The sequence below is a fragment of the Gadus morhua genome, chromosome 6 (genome assembly GCF_902167405.1).
Source record: "Gadus morhua chromosome 6, gadMor3.0, whole genome shotgun sequence".
NCBI classification, from domain to species: Eukaryota; Metazoa; Chordata; class Actinopteri; order Gadiformes; family Gadidae; genus Gadus; species Gadus morhua.
The window spans coordinates 8,289,859-8,308,400 of record NC_044053.1 but is presented as its reverse complement, the minus strand read 5'-3'; the positions used below and the strand labels follow the sequence as shown (position 1 = coordinate 8,308,400).

General features: G+C 44.8%; 3 protein-coding genes across 5 annotated transcripts in view; all 3 read left to right on the top strand.

The window, feature by feature from the left end:
• Positions 1-1,126: 1,126 nt before the first annotated feature.
• Positions 1,127-5,935, top strand: qng1 (Q-nucleotide N-glycosylase 1). Its single transcript, XM_030357695.1, is given in 8 exon segments — positions 1,127-1,340; positions 1,343-1,447; positions 1,758-1,810; positions 1,812-1,911; positions 2,974-3,086; positions 3,467-3,610; positions 5,027-5,222; positions 5,621-5,935. Coding segments are annotated over 8 exon segments (1,044 nt in total). The 5' UTR covers positions 1,127-1,237; the 3' UTR covers positions 5,851-5,935.
• A 198-nt stretch (positions 5,936-6,133) lies between these two features.
• Positions 6,134-15,866, top strand: LOC115545694 (kinesin-like protein KIF27). The gene is made up of 16 exons (XM_030359088.1): positions 6,134-6,267; positions 6,580-6,890; positions 7,138-7,347; positions 7,837-8,876; positions 9,476-9,619; positions 9,813-9,986; positions 10,265-10,497; positions 10,599-10,723; positions 10,967-11,095; positions 11,378-11,568; positions 11,777-11,839; positions 11,961-12,131; positions 12,421-12,612; positions 13,236-13,463; positions 14,044-14,242; positions 14,682-15,866. The coding sequence occupies exons 2-16, from the start codon at positions 6,593-6,595 to the stop codon at positions 15,230-15,232; spliced, it is 3,948 nt and encodes a 1,315-aa protein (XP_030214948.1). The 5' UTR covers positions 6,134-6,267; positions 6,580-6,592; the 3' UTR covers positions 15,233-15,866.
• Positions 15,867-16,050: 184 nt separating this feature from the next.
• The window catches only part of gkap1 (G kinase anchoring protein 1), a 6,427-nt gene continuing 3,935 nt past the window's right edge, over positions 16,051-18,542 (top strand). For 2 of the 3 annotated variants that reach the window (XM_030359091.1, XM_030359089.1), the window contains exons 1-3: positions 16,051-16,225; positions 16,619-16,873; positions 17,173-17,328. In XM_030359091.1, the coding sequence (XP_030214951.1) occupies positions 16,640-16,873; positions 17,173-17,328 (390 nt within the window). In that variant the 5' untranslated portion in view covers positions 16,051-16,225; positions 16,619-16,639. Of the gene's footprint in view, positions 16,254-16,618; positions 16,874-17,172; positions 17,329-18,542 lie in introns of all 3 variants that reach the window. The other variant, XM_030359090.1, reaches the window with a different exon arrangement.

Sequence of the window (18,542 nt, the reverse complement as noted above, 5' to 3'; positions counted from 1 at the left end):
TTGAGGGTTAGGATATTATTTTTCAAAAATAAATTATATCGTTTTAGTATGATTGATTTTATATTACATAATGTTACATAATGTCAGTTCGAGTTCCGCTCAATGCGTTTATTATAAATGCAGTGATCGTACATATCCCCCTGCTTGAACGACCTCATTGAACCATGATTCCTCCCATATCTGCAGATAGTGGACTTTGCCTGCAACGTAGCCTTATGTTTTAGTATTGTAGGACAGTTCGTTTGGAGTAGGCTACATGATAATGTTAACTAACGAAATGAGCTGGCTGTTATTGCATACCGCCAACATACTTGATACGCCAATGTGCTATTGTACCAGTTACCCTTTTTTCAAATTCGTCTTGGCAGCAATGTTGTCGTATGATATTTCAATTGTCCAATTAAACAACTCAAGGCAACAACAATAAGACGACAATTTTATTCTACATACAAATATATCGACCAGGTCTACGGCAGATGTTCATAATCATGTACTATGTAAAAACCAAGACCTTCCATTTCCTCTTCTTAACGAAGTCGATCTTGGCAATCCACACTACTGTTGGAGTATGGTGATGCTGGAATTATAGGATCTGGACTTACCCAGTTAATGTTACCAAAGCCAAGTCTAATTATGATGCCTTGGTATAACATGAATACAGTGGTAGAGCCCTGGCTCGACCCAGGCCAAGGGGTTGTAGTGTGTAGCATGACAAAATAAATGTTTTCCTTGGCCAGGGCAAAGGCCTGAAACACTGGTCCCAATAATAATTCCACTAAAGCCAGCAGGAGAAATGGGTCAGAGTGTGGTTTATATTCAGCTGGCAACTCTGGGTCTTTCCTCATGGTATAGCTGGCAAGTATGGAGCAAGTTCAGGGATAGGGTATAAATGTTCGGCCTCTCATTATTTCCTTATCAACAATATTAAAATAAGAAGTACTCAATCTATAACTAGGCTACTTCATGGGGCATAAATAATTTAAATAAGTTGAATATAAAGCTTTGCAATGGTTATTCCCATTTATGGGAATTTTTTTTGAAGTGAAACAAGATTGAAATTGTGTGAACGATTAAATAATAATGTTCTGTTTTCTCTGTTCTTTCCCATTGCTTTTCATTATGCAGTTGTATCGTAACCTACATCAACACCACTACCAACAACGCCACCTCCACTACCAACCGCACCACCACCACCACCACCACCACCACCAGCGCCACTACCACAACCTCAACTTACATGGCCACCGACGCCATGGATCGGCCTCTTCCTCCGCTCGATTCTGGACGCTTTGTGGCGGCGCGCAGCCAGGATGTGTTTGTGGATGTGGAAGGGGTGCACAGGCGGCAGAGATGCTCTACGCCCTGCGCCACAGTGAGGACCTCACGGCCAGCGGCTGGAAAGAAGGCCAACCCCCTGGCCCCCAGAGACACCGCTGCCCAGGGGAGTGTCTAAGAAACACACAACCATCCGGACATCCCTCGATCTTTAGCATGAATGTGCGCCAATGACAACATCAGGCGGATTGATTAATTTGATTTAAATATGTGTATTGAATAGACCAGCACTGGGACCGGAAACACTATGTTAGAGTTATTCATTGTCTCAACAGAATGTAATCATTTCTTGAAAAAGAATTAAAGAGGAAGGAGTTTTCTGAATGCACTGCATAGTCCCTTTATAAAATTCCAGTCGGTCATTACTGGTGGCGATATTGTGGCATACGTTCCAGCTGACTATGGATATTTTTCGTTCTAAGTACAGGCATTGAACTGGTGTGTTGTGGTGGATACCATGAACTTCTCCTTTTGGGCCAGAGGAAGAGGACAAGCAGTGTGAGGTGACCTACAAAGGGACCACATACAGAGGCTACATGACTCTTTGTGCTGCCATCACCAGAGCTATAGAAGAAGGTGAGAGAAATCCAAGAAACAATGCCAACATACAGTAATACACTTTTTATTCTCGATTTTATAATTAATTTGGAAATAGTTTGAAAAATCAAAGATAATGCATGACATAAATAAATAAATAAAATAAATTGAGCCCTATTTCATTTTCCTCTGACCATGTTTGCCACAATAAATTGTACACACTTGATTTGAGATTGGAAAATACTTTTACTTTATCTAGTTCAATGGAACTGTTATCAAGGTTGGGGAAAGTCATTTCAGGAAATTATTGCTGCTGATTGTTGATTGTCTAACCAGCAAAACATTAGCCGTTAATGGAGTTTTCAGATTCTATGTAATTAGTAATTTTCTGTTGTCCCTGGAAAATAAATTTCACAAAAAATTTTCCTCAGGACTTTGCAATACACAGGCAAAAGACCAAAAACATACTGAATCATTGAATTAAAGGTCACTTTTACCTTGAGGAGTTTTTTAGAGGGAATAAAGATTTATTTAAAATATAATTAATCTTTAGCATGTCGGGTCTCAATCCCCAATGCATTCCTTTCATAGAACCTTTTCTTTGTGAAATCATTTTCTGCCCGGGGTTTCTTTTTTTTGACGTCAAATCTAATTCTATATCTTATTATCTGCATTAAACATTGCTCCCACTGCTCGGAAATTGCCTCAGCTCTGTGTGTGTCTGACGGCCCTTTATAGTCGGCTGGGAGGACTCTGGATTTGTCTCAATTATGGCTCATATGGAACAGTGTTTCTCGCTGGGTGATCGCTGGTGCTGTTCTAATTGCAGCATAGTCTCGGATAAGCACAGGTACCTGGCTCCAGGATGTGAATCACAGGGTTTGACCGAAGGAGATTACCACCAATTATGCTTCTGCTACTTCTCAGCAGAAATGTCCACCGTGGAGTTAATTTTCCTGTGATTACAACTACCTGAAACTTTTAGAAGTAGGCTATTAAAAATCCCTAAGAGTATCCCATTTTCTCCAGGCCTTTCCGACCAGGTCTGCATTTCTCTATATGGCCATTCTTTTCTCCTCACACTCTTGTCTCCTGCCTTAGGCGTACCCATTACCGACCCGGAATACTTTTCCCGCATGAGCCTGGAGCAGTTGAGGCATGTCCTGCGCTCGGACAACACCACGCCCATGCCAATGCTGGTGGAGCGCCACCAGGTACGGCCCACCACCGCCACACACGTTACACAAACGACACGTTACACAACCGGTGTCCTCCTTAGGGCACGACGCCATTGAAAGCCTGCAGAACGCTTCCTTCTAAGCCGCAGGGTCAATCACTATCTCCCCTACTGTCACTCACTCGACTCACTGTCAATCACTCAACTCAAGAACTGTCAATCACTCAACTCAATAAGTGTCAATCACTCAAGTCACTCACTGGGGTTCCTCACAGTCACGGCACGTTTGCTTTTAGTATGGGTTGTATCATTATTTTTGGTAGGCCTATATTGCATTATTTTCTAACTATATTATTAGGGGTGGGGGGGATGTCTGTGTACAAGGCTTTTGCATTCATGCCTGTGGATTTGATTTAGGTTCTCACTGAAGGCGGACGTGTGCTATTAGAAAATGGAGGAAACTGCAGGAGCTTCATCAGCCAAGCCGGGAATGATGCCCAGAAAATGGTGGAACTCATCGTGGAGAAGCTTCCCTCCTACAGAGATGCAACTATTTATGAGGTCAGGATGATGCAGATCTGCTACTAACTATCTCCACATAGGAAGTTATAATGTTCCTGGCATGCAGCTGACGATGGACGTACATGAAGTGAGAAAATACTGGCGTGACACCAGCTATGTATATAAATGAGGTTAGAATGATACTGCTGTGCTACTAACTATGTTATGTATATGAGGTTAGAATGACACCGGTATGCAAGTAAGTATGTATATATATATGGGGTCAAAGGCATACAGAATTCAACCAAGTAAGAAGTCAGAATCAGATGAATAAATATGAAGGAGGGCAGTTTGATACAAGGATGCAACAATGTGTATGATCAGAATGATACATTTTTTAACTAAATAGGAGATCGGAATGAAACGAAAAATGGGGTCAATGATTATTGTGTATGAGGACAGAAATTATACAGGTTGAAGTCTTAACCTCTTTTAATCTAAAGCCACCAGCCCCTAGTTTTAATTTTCAGTTTTAAAACATATATTTTTCAATAATACCTATCCATTCACAGAGTTTATATTGTTCAAAGTGGGAATGGCCAGTGATGTTTGGTAAGCTTGAGACTGCCATCTGCTGGTCAGTCTGGTTTTCATATTTTCATATATCAATGCAATCACACTTGAAAAGGACGAAGAAACCAAAGTGAAGATATTAATATTGAGGGATAAGCAACGTCTCAAAGAGGCCACAATTCTGAGCACAATCAATCTGAAGTGGCACATTTGCATGCCCAAATGCACACACACACACACACGCACGCACGCACGCACACACACACACACACACACACACACACACACACACACACACACACACACACACACACACACACACACACACACACACACACACACACACACACACACACACACACATAAGCATTGAGACACACAAGTTCCATCCTTGTGGTCTTGTAATGTTCGTTTTTCTAGAAGGACAGATCTACCAATAAAGGCTGTGCTTTGTCTTCAAGAGGAACACACTGCCTACCTGTTGCACCTATCTGGTTGAAGGTTGGCAAATTAAGCCAAAAAAGTGTGAATGAAAACCTGCTTATTCCCCTACTCTTCTTTCCCAAACTGTGTCTTATCAAAGAATTGACAACCAAATAACAAGTATTTATTCAAATATTTGATACTTTTATCTTGAGAGCGTTTAAGTGAATGTACTTAGATCTTTATTACATAGGGGTTAGGGCAACTTGCTCAGGGATACAGGTTTGGGTCGGGTACATTGGGGGTTTGAACCAATAGCTTTTCGGCTCGAAGACAAACAGTTAAACTGCCATACACTATATATTAAACACACACAGACAGACAGACCCTCACACACCCACCCAAAGACAGACAGACAGACAGACACGATAATCATTCAAAACATATCCCTCATTCACTCAATAAATTGGTCCAATGCAGGGGAAAAGCATCTCCTTCTACAAGCGGGCCCAGATCCTGGTGGCGGACTTCTGGGGCATCATGGAGGCCAGGGGGGAAGGAGACATCCCGAACCTGGACTGGCTTACCATGTTCGCAGACTACCGCGTGCCCCAGGCCCTAGTGTATCTGGGTGCACTACGATACAGCAATGCTCTAACTGACACGCTCAAGAATGGTAACCCTGGGGATTTTTTTTTGTATGTTGGCCCGTTTGGCCATGAAAAATCATCATCCAAGATGATCCACATAAAATAATGCTATTTGTGTCCATTGTTGTTTCAAGTATCGTCTGTCTTGAATCTCTTCATTTGCCTGTCCAAAGGCGAACAATTAGATGGCTAATCTAGCTCTGTAAAGTCCGACCCTTAGACACTTTTATAATATACATTTGTATAGAATTACAAATGTTATATTGATTAGAAAAACATTTATAGATATGAAATTCCTCACAGAATAGTTGTTCGTTTCTGACATGTTGGTCACTTACACCGCAGGAAGTGTGTGATTACCCCCTTATTGATCTTCACTCTTACCCTTATCCTATCCTCCCCGTCTCTCTCCCCCAATACCAAGGTGAGCTTCTGAGGTCTGGGGACAGGAGAGAGGTGGAGATCCGTGGATGTTCCATATGGTCGGTGGAGCTGATTAAAGAGCATCTATGCAAGCTGGTGCAAGAGAGAGACGGAGTGCCTTGCAACATCAATTCAGCCATTATCGACTTTTACCTGTGGCCTTATGCAAAGAAACTTGAAAAAGAGATGTCCCATATTCCCATACACCACACACGCTGCATTTATTACTGACTGCATTCTTTAAATCAAATGATATCTGTATTTTCTATTACAAAGTGATGTTTCTTTGAAATAAAGTGCATATTAAAAACAGGAATGTCGTTTGACAGCATTTATTGGCCTGCACTTTACTTAATTCATGCGATCTGTTTGAAGCAGAGAGATGCTCTTTTAAAAATGCAATGTAATTTAGAAACAACTGAACACTGTACGGTATTGCAGTGTTCTGTACTGCCGAATGGTGTCGCTGTTGCTTTCGTGGATCGTCGGAAGCACTTCCTTTGTTTTCGTCGACTCGCTGCTGTCACATCGGTGGCGGTTTCCCGGGCAACCACGGCAACGGCAGACCGACAACAAACGAGACCAGGTGCTAAACTGGACCGTTTTTCAACTCGCGTTTTGTTTCAGGACAATTCAATTTAAGCAGAGGTATTTCATGTCATATTTTTTTTTGCAATAAAAACGTATCGCTCCACACTGTAATCATTGTGTGGCACTATATTGGAACTATGATAAAGTTATGATAGAGGTCGCGTTGTATGGACACAAGTACATACAACACAGTTAACGAGTGTAACTAGTATTCAAACGTTGTTTATACGACCAATTTCTAATATCGGAACACTTTTTGAAAGGATTTACGTATGTATACTTCCAATTCTAAGTGAATAACGCTCCTGACAAAGACCATGCGGTGAGTTCAAAACAGAATCTAACAGGATTCCTCCCATTCCCACCTAGTACCAAAGTAAAGATGAACGAGGTGTGTGTCAGGGTGGCCGTCCGCGTCCGTCCCTTACTCCCCAGAGAAGTTCTCCACAACCACCAGGTGTGTGTGCGAGTGGTGCCCGACACGTCCCATGTGATGATCGGGAAGGATAAGACCTTTCCTTTCGACCACGTCTTTGGCTGTGAGTCCAGCCACGATGAGCTGTACGAGGCCTGCGTCCACCCGCTGGTGGAGTCGCTCATCGACGGCTACAACGCTACGGTATTCGCCTACGGACAAACCGGGTCGGGGAAGACCTACACACTAGGAGGGGGACTCGTTGGTAAGTGGACGACACAGTAGAATAATAAGTCTCGCTTTGTAAACTCTTTCACCCGTAATACAAACGGATGAACTACAATTGTCAACATTTTTATACAAAAACTTTTAAATCCACATGTTTTGGCCATTTGATTACGAAGGATATATCAGGCATATCGCTGTAAAGACCGTTCATGTGTGATTACTTCCAAACTTCCAAACGTATCTCCTCCCTCTGACTCTTATCAATGTCTTGCCCTCTCCTCCAGATGAGGACTGGGGTATTATCGGCCGCCTGGCCCAGGATGTGTTCCAGCTGCTGGGGCAGAAGAGGCCGGCAGGGAAAGGTGATGGGCAGATGGAGCACACTGTACGGGTCTCCTATATGGAGCTGTACCAGGAGGAACTGAGAGACCTGTTGGAACTCCACACCAACCACAAAGAGCTTCATATCAGAGAGGACGACCGAGGAAACACAGGTCAGGAGGGGCACTCAGGCAGCTTGTACAAGAGCTCACATTCTGGGGTTTTGGTAGGGTAATGTAGGCTTACAGGGGTGTTTGAATTTCAGAGTTAATGTTCACTTGTGTATTAACACCATATAGGGCCTAATGATGATCAGAGATAGGTCAAAGCAGGGGACCTTGATATAGGCCACAGTACAGTAGTTTATCACAAGGGTACAGGGTAGTAGAACCTTATATTGGCCCAATGCCTGGCTCTGATCCTGATGCCAGTGGAATTGTCTGTTCTCCCATGGGTTCACATTGGTTTCCATTGTGCGCTTCATAAGGGAGGCTCCTTTCCCGTTGTGTAACACTGAGTTGTGTGTGTGTGGCGGTCAGTTTTTCATGAACCCAGCTAGTTTGAGGCTAACCGTATCATCTTAGGGTATTCATTATACAATACCTTATAGGTTGTACTATAATCATTAACAAGGGATTCATCCGTGTTGTTATTTTTTCCAGTGGTGGTGGGGGCCAGGGAGACGGTGGTCCGCACCGCCGACGAGCTCCTCAGCGTCCTCCAGGCGGGCAACGCCCTGCGCCACACGGGCACCACGGGGATGAACGAACACTCGAGCCGCTCGCACGCCATCCTCTCCCTCCAGCTCAGCCGGGGCCGCCGCGGGGACACGGGCCACGCCGTCCGCCTCTCCAAGCTCCACCTGGTGGACCTCGCCGGCTCGGAGCGCGCCGGCCGGACGGGCAACACCGGCGTGCGGCTCAAGGAGTCGGTCTACATCAACGCCGGCCTGCTGGCGCTGGGGAACGTCATCCGTGCGCTCTCGGACCCAGGGCGGGGTCGCCGCGGCGGCCACGCGGTCAACAACAACAACAACAACCACCACAACCACGGCGGCGGTGGCGTGCACGTGCCGTACCGAGACGCCAAGATCACGCGGCTCCTGAGAGACTCGCTGGGGGGGACGGCCCACACGCTGATGGTGGCCTGCGTCAGCCCCTCCCACCACAGCATGGCCGAGACCCTCAGCGTCCTGCAGTTCGCCCACAGGACACGCCACGTACGCAACCGCCCCGGTGCCGCGGTGTCCCGGTCGGACACCAAGTCCTGCCCTCCCGTCTGGGACCCCGGCGAGGCCCGTCTGGGGGAGCTGGCCTACGAGGTGGAGACGCTCCGAGAGCTGCTGAAGGAGAGGGAGAGAGAGCTGGAGAAGGAGAGGGCGAAGGCGGGGAAAGCGGCCGGGAGGGTAGAGAAGGAGGAGGAGGAGAGGAAGGAGTGTGAGGAGAGCTCCGAGAGACAAACAGACCTCGAGAGGACAGCCAATCAGGAGGAAGCGCTGCATTATCTCCTGCTGGCCCATGAAGCTGCTGAGCTGTTGAAGGATTTGTCCGCACCAACCCTTAGTGCCCCGATCAGGCAGCGGGTGAAGGATTGGCAAGAGAGACTCGTGACTTTGGAGCATTTAGATCCGACCAATGAAAATCCAGATGAGGCCCAACCCCTCACTGTGCTACAGCTCAGGCGAGAACTCAACAAAAGCCAGGTAGTTACGCAACATAAGGGTACACACAGATCACTGACTTACATATATCTCATTCCTTATTCTTTTATTTATAAAATATCATGTCCACATGATACTACAATGATATTATAGGGGAAATAAGCCCAGATGCACTGACGCAAAGGTGAGGTGTCTTGCCTCGCCCTGAAGGGGCTCATTTTCGATATTGACCGGTGCTCTGTACATTATCCCAATTATTCGGCTACTTGCCAAAAAGAAAACATCTTTGGCGAACTATTTCTCTGCTTATCAACACTACGAGTGGTAACAAATTATTTGTAGAAAGACACACTGTTTGAACTTATTTTTTCGATTTGGAAACTACCTGTGTAATAAGCGGGTTAATGTATAGAACGCGGGCAATTATCGAAAATCAGCCCCTTCAATGGCTGTCGTGGCTTATTTTCCCGATAATGACCGGCGTTCTGTACATTATCCCTTACTTAACGACCACACTGTAGTTCTCTTTAAAGATTCCTGTCGAACAATATCCAAATAAAGAGTGAAAAGTTACAGTGGATCACGAATATTACAGTACATTCAAACCGTAATGATATCAAATCAATGATCCTCTCTCTCAGGAGGCTTTGGCCGGAGCCGAGCAGGAACTGCAGCAGAAAGAAGAGGCTCTCCGACAGGCCAAGAGGGCGATACAGGAAGTGGTCTTGGATAGGAAGAGCCAGTTGCAGGCCCTAGAAGAGGAGAAGGATCGCACACGCATACAGGTAAAGATGTGTGAGATGCTGTGGGGGGGGAGCGATGGTATATTAACTAATGTAGAGGGATAAATGTCCTGATTTATGAATAAATGAAAACAGCCTAGCTGATTTAGATGAAATTGAGGAATCAATTCAAATGATATTATAGGTTCTAGGTCATTTTTCCCTTTGAAGTGTTTGAGTGTTTGGACGTTTGCAGACAGAACACCTGGTGGAACAAGAGATTCTGATCAAACGGCTTCGCGGTGACCTCATGACCTCTAGGCTCACCCCGGGGAGCTCCGGGGAAACGGCCCCCACTGTTCACTCTGCCAGGAGGCCCTACAGCGCCCCCCTGGTGGGGGACAGCCGGCGCCACCAGCCTTCTCGGAGGGTACGGTTGTTGTAACACAGCATCACTTGTAGCTTAATGTCATGGGAAATTGAATTAACTGTTTTTTGGGGGGTTACTTGTTTCATGAATAATCTTTGTCATTTTCATGAGACAAATAAAAAACCGGGCGCCTCAAATTGTTGTGCACATCCATGTTTGCTTGTGTGTGTGTGTGTGTGTGTGTGTGTGTGTGTGTGTGTGTGTGTGTGTGTGTGTGTGTGTGTGTGTGGTGTGTGTGTGTGTGTGTGTGTGTGTTGGTGTTGGTGCGTTGACTGCAGATCCATACGAGTCCGGCAGCATGTTCTTTGGAAAGAGTGATGGCAGCGTTCAGGATGCGTGGCCATCTCCTGCTGGCGGAGATCGAGGACAAACAGGAGGTCTACTGCCCTTTCATCAAGCAGCGTGAGGGGAAGGGGGGAGACAGAGACCAGAAGGAGAACATGGAGGTGGAGGAGGAGGTGGTGGACGATGATGAGGATGAAGATGGGGAGGACAGCCAAATGGGATTCAGGTGAGTTAAAATCAGCCAACAGCTTAGGTTGGTTGCAAGATAAGCAGATGTCCCTCTTATGAGGATCTGATATCGGGCTTATTGTTGTGTTGTAACGACAGACGTTCTCTGAATCGCACTTGGACCGGCCTTCAGAAGAGTCCAGACCAGAAACACAATGGGACTGACACTCACCAGAAGACCCACGAGGGAGTCCTGTTGTCTCAATGTTCCCAGCTAACACAAGGTAACCCTTGGCTTGCTTTTTGTTATTTTATGAAGAACATCACCATTGCAGATAGTTTGTCCGACGTCCTACAAAAATAACTGTATGGCCTATATAACCTCTGTACATTACGTAGGCATGCTTATGTATGCAAATAACATGAAGCTCAGGTCCTCTGGCATTCTCAAAGGGAAAGATTAATCAGCAGCACAGTCCATACTTGGTTTGTATTCTGTCACTGACAACAGATTTGGCTCTCCACAGAGATCCATGGGAAACCAATACATCTGAAGGAGGTGGGAGTAGGATCTTGCCCCATTCAGCGTAGAATCCAGGATTTGTCCATCAACATGCGCATGAAGGAGCAGCTCATTAAAGAACTCGACAAAACAAGTGTGCTTCCTCCCTCGTAAAATATTATGTCTCCAACCCGCTTATGTCAACATTTACTATGCGATGGTAGACTGTTTAAAAACCCTCCATGGTGTTTGTTTTATTGCAAGGTGTTAAATGACTCAATATTATGAAAGTTGTTACTCAACATGTTCTCGTAAGCCTGGCTTACTCGAACAGGCGAGCCAAGTGGAGCCAAGGCTCTGCCAGAATTATTTTAACATAATTCTTCCTGAGGCAAAGGTGGTTATTACTCAGTGTGGATCTTGGTCTGTGCGACAGGCAGGGATGCCAGAGCCATCGACACACATAAGGAGGATGGTAGGAAGGCAGGCGTGTTGAACAGACTGTCCCTGCAGAGCCAGCAGGCCCGGGCAGAGCTGTACCACAGCCTGCAACACCTGAGCCTGCAGAGAGAACGACTCCGAACCAGCCTGAAGCACCACTCTGCAGGGACTCAGTCCATCAACAAGGTTGGAATTCTATGTGTAATTTATATTATCATGTTAATTAATATCAGCAAACCGCTTATAATAATGATAATAGTATTATAGAAATATAGAAATATTAAAGTACAAATGCAAATAGTTTTTTGCAATATTTTGGTTAGCTATTGGGATAACTGCTGCATTGAACAGAGCAGTCAACCATTCAGTTAATCTTGATCTCTTATATTTGAAGGGCTTAATAATAGAGGGAACCAGCATCTCCCAAAGCAGACTCTTTGAAGGCACACAAGAAGAGGTGAAACTCACAATTTAACAATATTGTTATTAGAATAATAATTAAACTATGTTCTTGTTGTTACGCTGACTATTGCCATTCCACTCCGTAATCGCCTAATTATCCTTCTTCCTGGTTAAAGGAGCATGATGGTGATTGGCTGGAGAGGGAGGAGGAGCGGGCCCTGCAGCGGAGGGCGGAGCTCCAGGAGCTGGAGGCGGAGCTAAAGAGGAGAGAGGAGATGCTGCTACGCAAGGAGGCGTGTCTCCTGCAACGCAGCAAACTGGAGAACAAGAGGCTGCGTTCCAGCCAGGTGTGTGTGTGTTGGTGCGTGCGTGGGTGTGCGTGCTTGAATGTGACCGTATCACAGAACACACAACATGTTGCGGATAGCTGTAACTTATGGCTTTCCTTTGACATTGTAAGAGGTTGATCATACTTGCTCAACAAACTTATCTAACTTCAATTCATCATAATAATTATTTTATTCTTCCAAAAGTTTGTGAAAAATAGAGTTTTTTTTGCAAATTCAATTGTTTGTCATCTTCTTTTATTGAAATCCAACATAACATTCATTGTCATTGCCTCCATGCTTTTCTCAGGTCCTAAGTCAGGATCTTCTGCGTGTTTCGACGCGGCTGGAGTCCCTCGAGGAACAGCTAGGGGGCAGTGGCCAGGCAGGGCACAACAGAGTGGTCACTGCAGAGGAACTGGAGAAGGAGAGAGACTCCCTCAGAAAGAGGAGAGATATCCTGAACACACAGCTCCGAGATGGGAAGGGGCTGTCCACAAAGGTCAGGACAAGAGACGGTGACTGTGTGTTTGTGTATGTGCTTGCGTCTCCAGAACTGAATACTGCTTTTTGCTCTATCCGCTATTATAATGCAATATATATTATAACACAAAAAAGGGAGACATACATTCCAAAATTAAAGCTGGGGCAGGCAATTTATAAGCCTTTTTTTCCTCATATTTATTGAAATATTCTTTTCATCCCAACACCAATCAATAAATCAAATGCTCTGACAAAAAAGTAAAAAATCTGATAACTATGGCTGTGGTAGGACTGTAATCATTTAATTCATGCCGAATTAAACGATTGAATGGCCTACTCATTGCACAGGGCTGGAGTCTTCCACAATACTAGGAAGAACTATTGCTGAAGCTAGCGAGCTAGTCCTGTGTTTAGGGGCAGGCACTTTGGACAGAGGCCTGGAGGGAGTCTTGGGATTTTTTCTGTAGGCTCATTTTTCGGTAGGATAAATCTAGCTTATTCTGACTGGTTCCTCCAAATTGCCTCCCCTATCTTTAATCATATGTAATATAAGCCATTCCCTCGAAACCTGTGTACAATCAATGAATTTGCACATGTATGCTAACTAAGTAGCTAATATATCATTAATTTCTCTGTGTCCAGGAAGAGCATTCGCTGCTTGAGTTGGAGGAGGCTATAGAAGTGCTGGAGGCGGCTCTGGACTTTAAGAACCAGTCCATTCAAGACAGGCAGAAGCAGCTGTCAATCACCACCATTATCTCCCACCAGTCCCAGACCACTGAACCCTCCCAACTATGTAATGTCTCCAGGAAGCTGAAGAACCTCTCGCAGACAGAGGCCTCGAATTTGCTGTTAAAATACTTCAACAAGGTGAATCTCCGACATACTCACATATAGTTGACAAGCATACACATTATTATTTCAGTGAGCCTCAACCGTCTACTAAACGGCTCTGTATGGTTCAACTGGTAAAGGGTTGTGCGAACACTGACAGGGTAAGGGGGCGGATTTGCCCACTGAGCCAACCCATGCTCAGAATGAATGCACTCGTGTTTGCACACAGTACAAGTTCAGATCCAACTGGATGACATTGTAACGTAATGTAAATGCAAAAGATAACAGCACGTAATATTTATAATATACCAATACGTAGAGCTGGGAACTACTTTTATTTCTATTGGAGCATTTTGTGTATTTTTTAAGGGGAGATTTCAGAGTTCTCAGTTACAAGTATTTTTTGTAAGAGAATGCTGAATAAATGCATCACGTTTAGAAACTCAAAAATAATCGTTTGAATAATCGAGATTGACAATATTGACAATTCAGAATATTTTTTCATAATCTAGCAGCTGCACCAATACGTCAATAGCCCAAATCTCATCATTATACCGGTTGATCCTCCTACTATGCTCCACCACCACCACCTCCACCCTGCTCCTCCCCCCTCCAGGTGGTGCGCCTGCGGGACGAGTTGCGTTGCCTGCGGCTGTGCTGCGAGGACCTGCGCCTGGCGGCCGGCGAGCGGGAGGGCCAGTACCGGACGGCCGAGGCCGCCCTGCAGCACCTGGTCCTAGACACAGACCGGAGGCTCACCCTGCAGCAGCAGCAGCACCAGGGCAGCATGCAGCAGCTGCTCAAACAGCTCAGAGGTACCAGGAAGGGAGGGTGTGTGTGTAAGTGTGTGTGTGTGTGTGTGTGTGGGTTGGTGGATGGGGGACTCATTAGTGCTCAGAAAGTGGCGGGGGAAATATGTTGGTACATAGAGTGCTTTGCAACATGACGGTTTGGCTGAGTATTTTCCTGGCGGGCCTATCGGTAGAAAGCCAATTTTGCAAGAGAGTTTGTTTCTTGTTGTTTGGTTTCATGTATGACTTTATTTATCCGTCAATAAGGTAATCATGGAATTCTCGGTCACATTGTCTGTCTGTCTGTCTGTCTGTCTGTCTGTCTGTCTGTCTGTCTGTCTGTCTGTCTGTCTGTCTGTCTGTCTGTCTGTCTGTCTGTCTGTCTGTCTGTGTGTCTGTCTGTCTGTCTGTGTGTGCATGTGTGTGTGTGTGTGTGCGTGTGCGTGTGTGTGTGTGTGTGTAGAGGGGGGCTCTGGGGAGGCAGAGCGGGCCGTGCGAGCTAGGCTCCAGCAGCTGGAGAGGGAGTTGTTCTTCTACAAGTGTTCCAGCCGCCAGCTGAAGAAGAAACTGAAAGAGCTGCTCTGTGATCCTCAACAAACCCCACAAGAGCCCTCCGCTCAACCAGCCCTCCCACACGAGGACCCCCAGAGGAAATACGCGCAGAAGAACACAAAGACACCCTCTCGACCGTCTGAGAGCAACGCACACAGCACTGGGACGCAGGCGCCGACACAGGCACAGACGGGCGAACCCCCAAACGAAGCATTTTCCTCGTCGACCTTTAACCTTCAAACGACACAAAAGGAGCCCTCTTACATTCAGACACATGCACAGGGGCCTGTTGGGGAGGGGCCAGAGATCGCCACGGTCCGTGTGTCTCGCAGAGAGCTAAGGGAGATCCCACCCTCAGACCTTCAGGTCCCTCGATCGGCCACACGGGGGCGTCATTCAGTAGTGAAGACCAGCACGGAGTCAATACTGGAGGACTCAATAGAGTTATCTCGAAAACACTAATTTAAACGAGCAAAGACAAGGGTGCCTTCTTGCCGACTAGCAATAGTAGTAACACTGTTTGGCAATTGGTAATATGCTATAACTACTAATCAGAATGGCAACCTATTAGTTGATGTGTTCTGTTTTCTTTTCTCCGGTCTAATGACTTTCCATGAGGGTTCCTCCCCAATTGTAAAATGCAGGTTGAATTTCAATAAGAAACAGTTGCGAACTAAATTAAGATACGCTCTTACAGGTTATTTATACATATACATGTCCTTACTATTTCCAGGGAGACTAACGGTGTAACATTACTCCAGAGGTAATCTCAAAGCCACACAGGGAAATAAACATCGTCATAAACCCCTTTTAGATGTAAGACAACCTCTGTGTAGTAATTCAATTACCACTATCCTTGTACTTTCTTTTCTCAGTAATCGACATTTAAGTTTATAATAGTTGAGTTACAGTCTTAGTATTTTAACATAAACCCATTTGAAAGACAGGTGTCGAACTAGCATTCAAAATGCTAGGTAGACTAGCATTTAAAATGCACACAACAGAACATATTGATGTGAGTACGCACTGTAAGTGTGTGTTATGTTGTTACGTTAAAATATGGTTTGATTGTTAAATTAAAAAAACATTACTAACGTGTTGGTTGCTTTTATTGATAAGTTGACCTAGTTTGCTTATTTTAGGGAGTTCATAGCGGTGTTGGGTAATTTTGGGAACTCCTAGTTTCTTATTTAGATCATTCAAGTATTCTTTTTTGTTTTCAACTTAATTCTGTTGTGAGGTTTAAATTATTTTTTTCTCTTTCTCACTTTTTTTCTGACTCTGTTTTACTTGTTAAGATAATATCACAGCATTCTGCAACAAAATCGAATAGCCATTTACATACACCGGGACATGGGCATGTTTTTGGTCCACCCGGCTTGCTGTACATACTCCTCCGGCGAGCACTGCTGAACGTGTTAGTTACAAACAGGACACTTTCTTTCACAACTAAAAGTAGGTTTTCACCAACAATTTCTCACGGGTATGACATCCAAAATACTTAACGAGTAGTGCTGCAGTACGTGTTCATTTTTAAACGGTGAACGTGTTTGTAGTTGATTTCATTGAGCCTGTTCTCCACTTGTTTGGTTAGCTTTGTCCGGCTAACGATGTGTTGCTTAGCGGGGCTAAATGTGATGTAATGCTAGCTGCGTTTTTTTTTTTATGATATCGCATCAATATCGGTGTAAATGAAACCGAAAGACTTTGGCCTTGACGTCAGGTTTATACATCAACCTTATTGTTAACGTTAGAACATACTTGCTTCATTCCAGAACGATTGTACCTCCCACACGTGTGGTTCGGTGTAGTCGGAGGTTCACACAGTATTTTTGTCTTTGTGAACAGTTTGCTACCTACATTTGATCAATGGCATCGTCTACAATGATCAATGTCCCCACCACCGCGTCCCGGTTCGCCCTGCTGCAAATCGACTCTGATTCGGACTCTGAGGGTAAGAGCACTGGCAAAGCCGGTCGCGACTCGTCTGGGAAGAACAGACCGGGTAAGACCACGGCAGCTGGCAAAACGACTCAGAAAAACGACCAGAAGAAAGATAAGAAGAAGAAAATGAAGGACCAACAAAAGTGTGAAGTGAACGAGGTAAGGACGAGAACAAGCCACGAATAGGTAGGCCTACATTGTAGATGAGCCTTATTACCACAGGTTGCTCACACTGCAGTTTTACTGCCAACCGGTGGTTGATAGAATAAATAAAACTTGATTATGTGATTCATTCGCTGATTCTAACCTATTCATGTATTCAAAGCTGTACGTATTGGTACCTTAACACTATGCAATGTTAAAAGGATGCTTTCTAGAATAATGTTTACACTAGATTCAGACTGGAGCCGATTTGTCAAGATGTCAAACTTATTTTTATTTATTTTCTCCCATTTTAGTTAAGAAGTCTGGCATTCAAGAAGATCCCTCAAAAACCTTCATCCCAACCACCGACCCTTCAGAGTGTAGCCAATGTGCTTCTGAATCCAGGGTTAGGTGACCAGGGTACTCCACCACCAGAAGGGTGGCAGCAGTGGAGGCAGAGGGATGAGCAGGTAAGAGATGTGGAAGCCCCTTCACTCACCATGTTGACACATGATGTCTGTGTCAGTACGTTGCACTATGCACACAGGAACCCTGGTTACTGCCGTAACCAGGGTTCTTAACTGCCATTTAAGCACAGAAGGAGGTTTACGGAACCCAGTTTCCCAGATTCTCATCCCATTTAGTAGACGTGACCGCCAAGGGAACTTCTCTTATTTTGCAGATATATCCACATCATATTGTTGACGGTGATCCTAAAGAGTCGGTCTTGATTTGTAAAAATAAAAGTGGTTCTCCTCAAATGTCTCAACTTCCGTAAACCTAACCTGTTGCTATGAAGACGAGATTATACGAGTAAAGTGTCAACAGGATAACCACCACTGTAACCTATAGGGCTGTAGTCAACCAAAGAGGATCATGGTAGGCTAAACATTGATTGGTTGAAATTAAAATCTGAGCTTTGTCTCTAGATGAACCTAATCTGCCGCAGTGCACCCCACTCTACCTGCTAGCCTAAATATCACCTAAGGGCTGTATGGAGGGAGTCAGTGGGTTCCAGATCCACTCATGAATGACGCTGCAATGTGTCCAAGTTGTCATGTCTGATATGTTCATACTCGAAGCATATCGGGTGCTATGCTTCGAGAATTACTTATGCCTACCATTTTTTAAATGCCAACACACTTTTGTGTCGTCCTTCTTAACCAAAAGCCTACAACGACTTATTTGACATGGTGTAAAATAGTTGTCAATGTTCACTAAGTAGACTAGCGGTCATCCTTAAGTCGGGCGAGTTATAACACGTCAGTTAAATTCTAACACAATACAGCTCATCATTCATCAATAAAATACCTTGATCTGCATATTATGCACCCCAGGAATAATGGATTAAGAAGAGTTTTTTTCCTTATGAAACTATCATCAGCGATTGTCCGTCCAATGAGAATTGAGTAACAAATTCCAACCAACCAGAACTTGACAGCTCTAGTAACCTGGTGACCCTGCCTTACCAGATTTCCCCCTGCATGGAATTGTATTGTTTGATTCATCAGGCCTTAAGCTATGTCTTGGATAAATGCAGGCAGTATTCAGTCTGCAGTGCAGTGTGCTGTTATTCTCTGTTGAAAATATAGGCCATCGCTGTCCTCAATGTCAAAACCAGGCTTATGACTAAGTTGGTGTTTGTAATTTAAATCGTGTGCTTTTTGAGTTGGTCATTAAATGT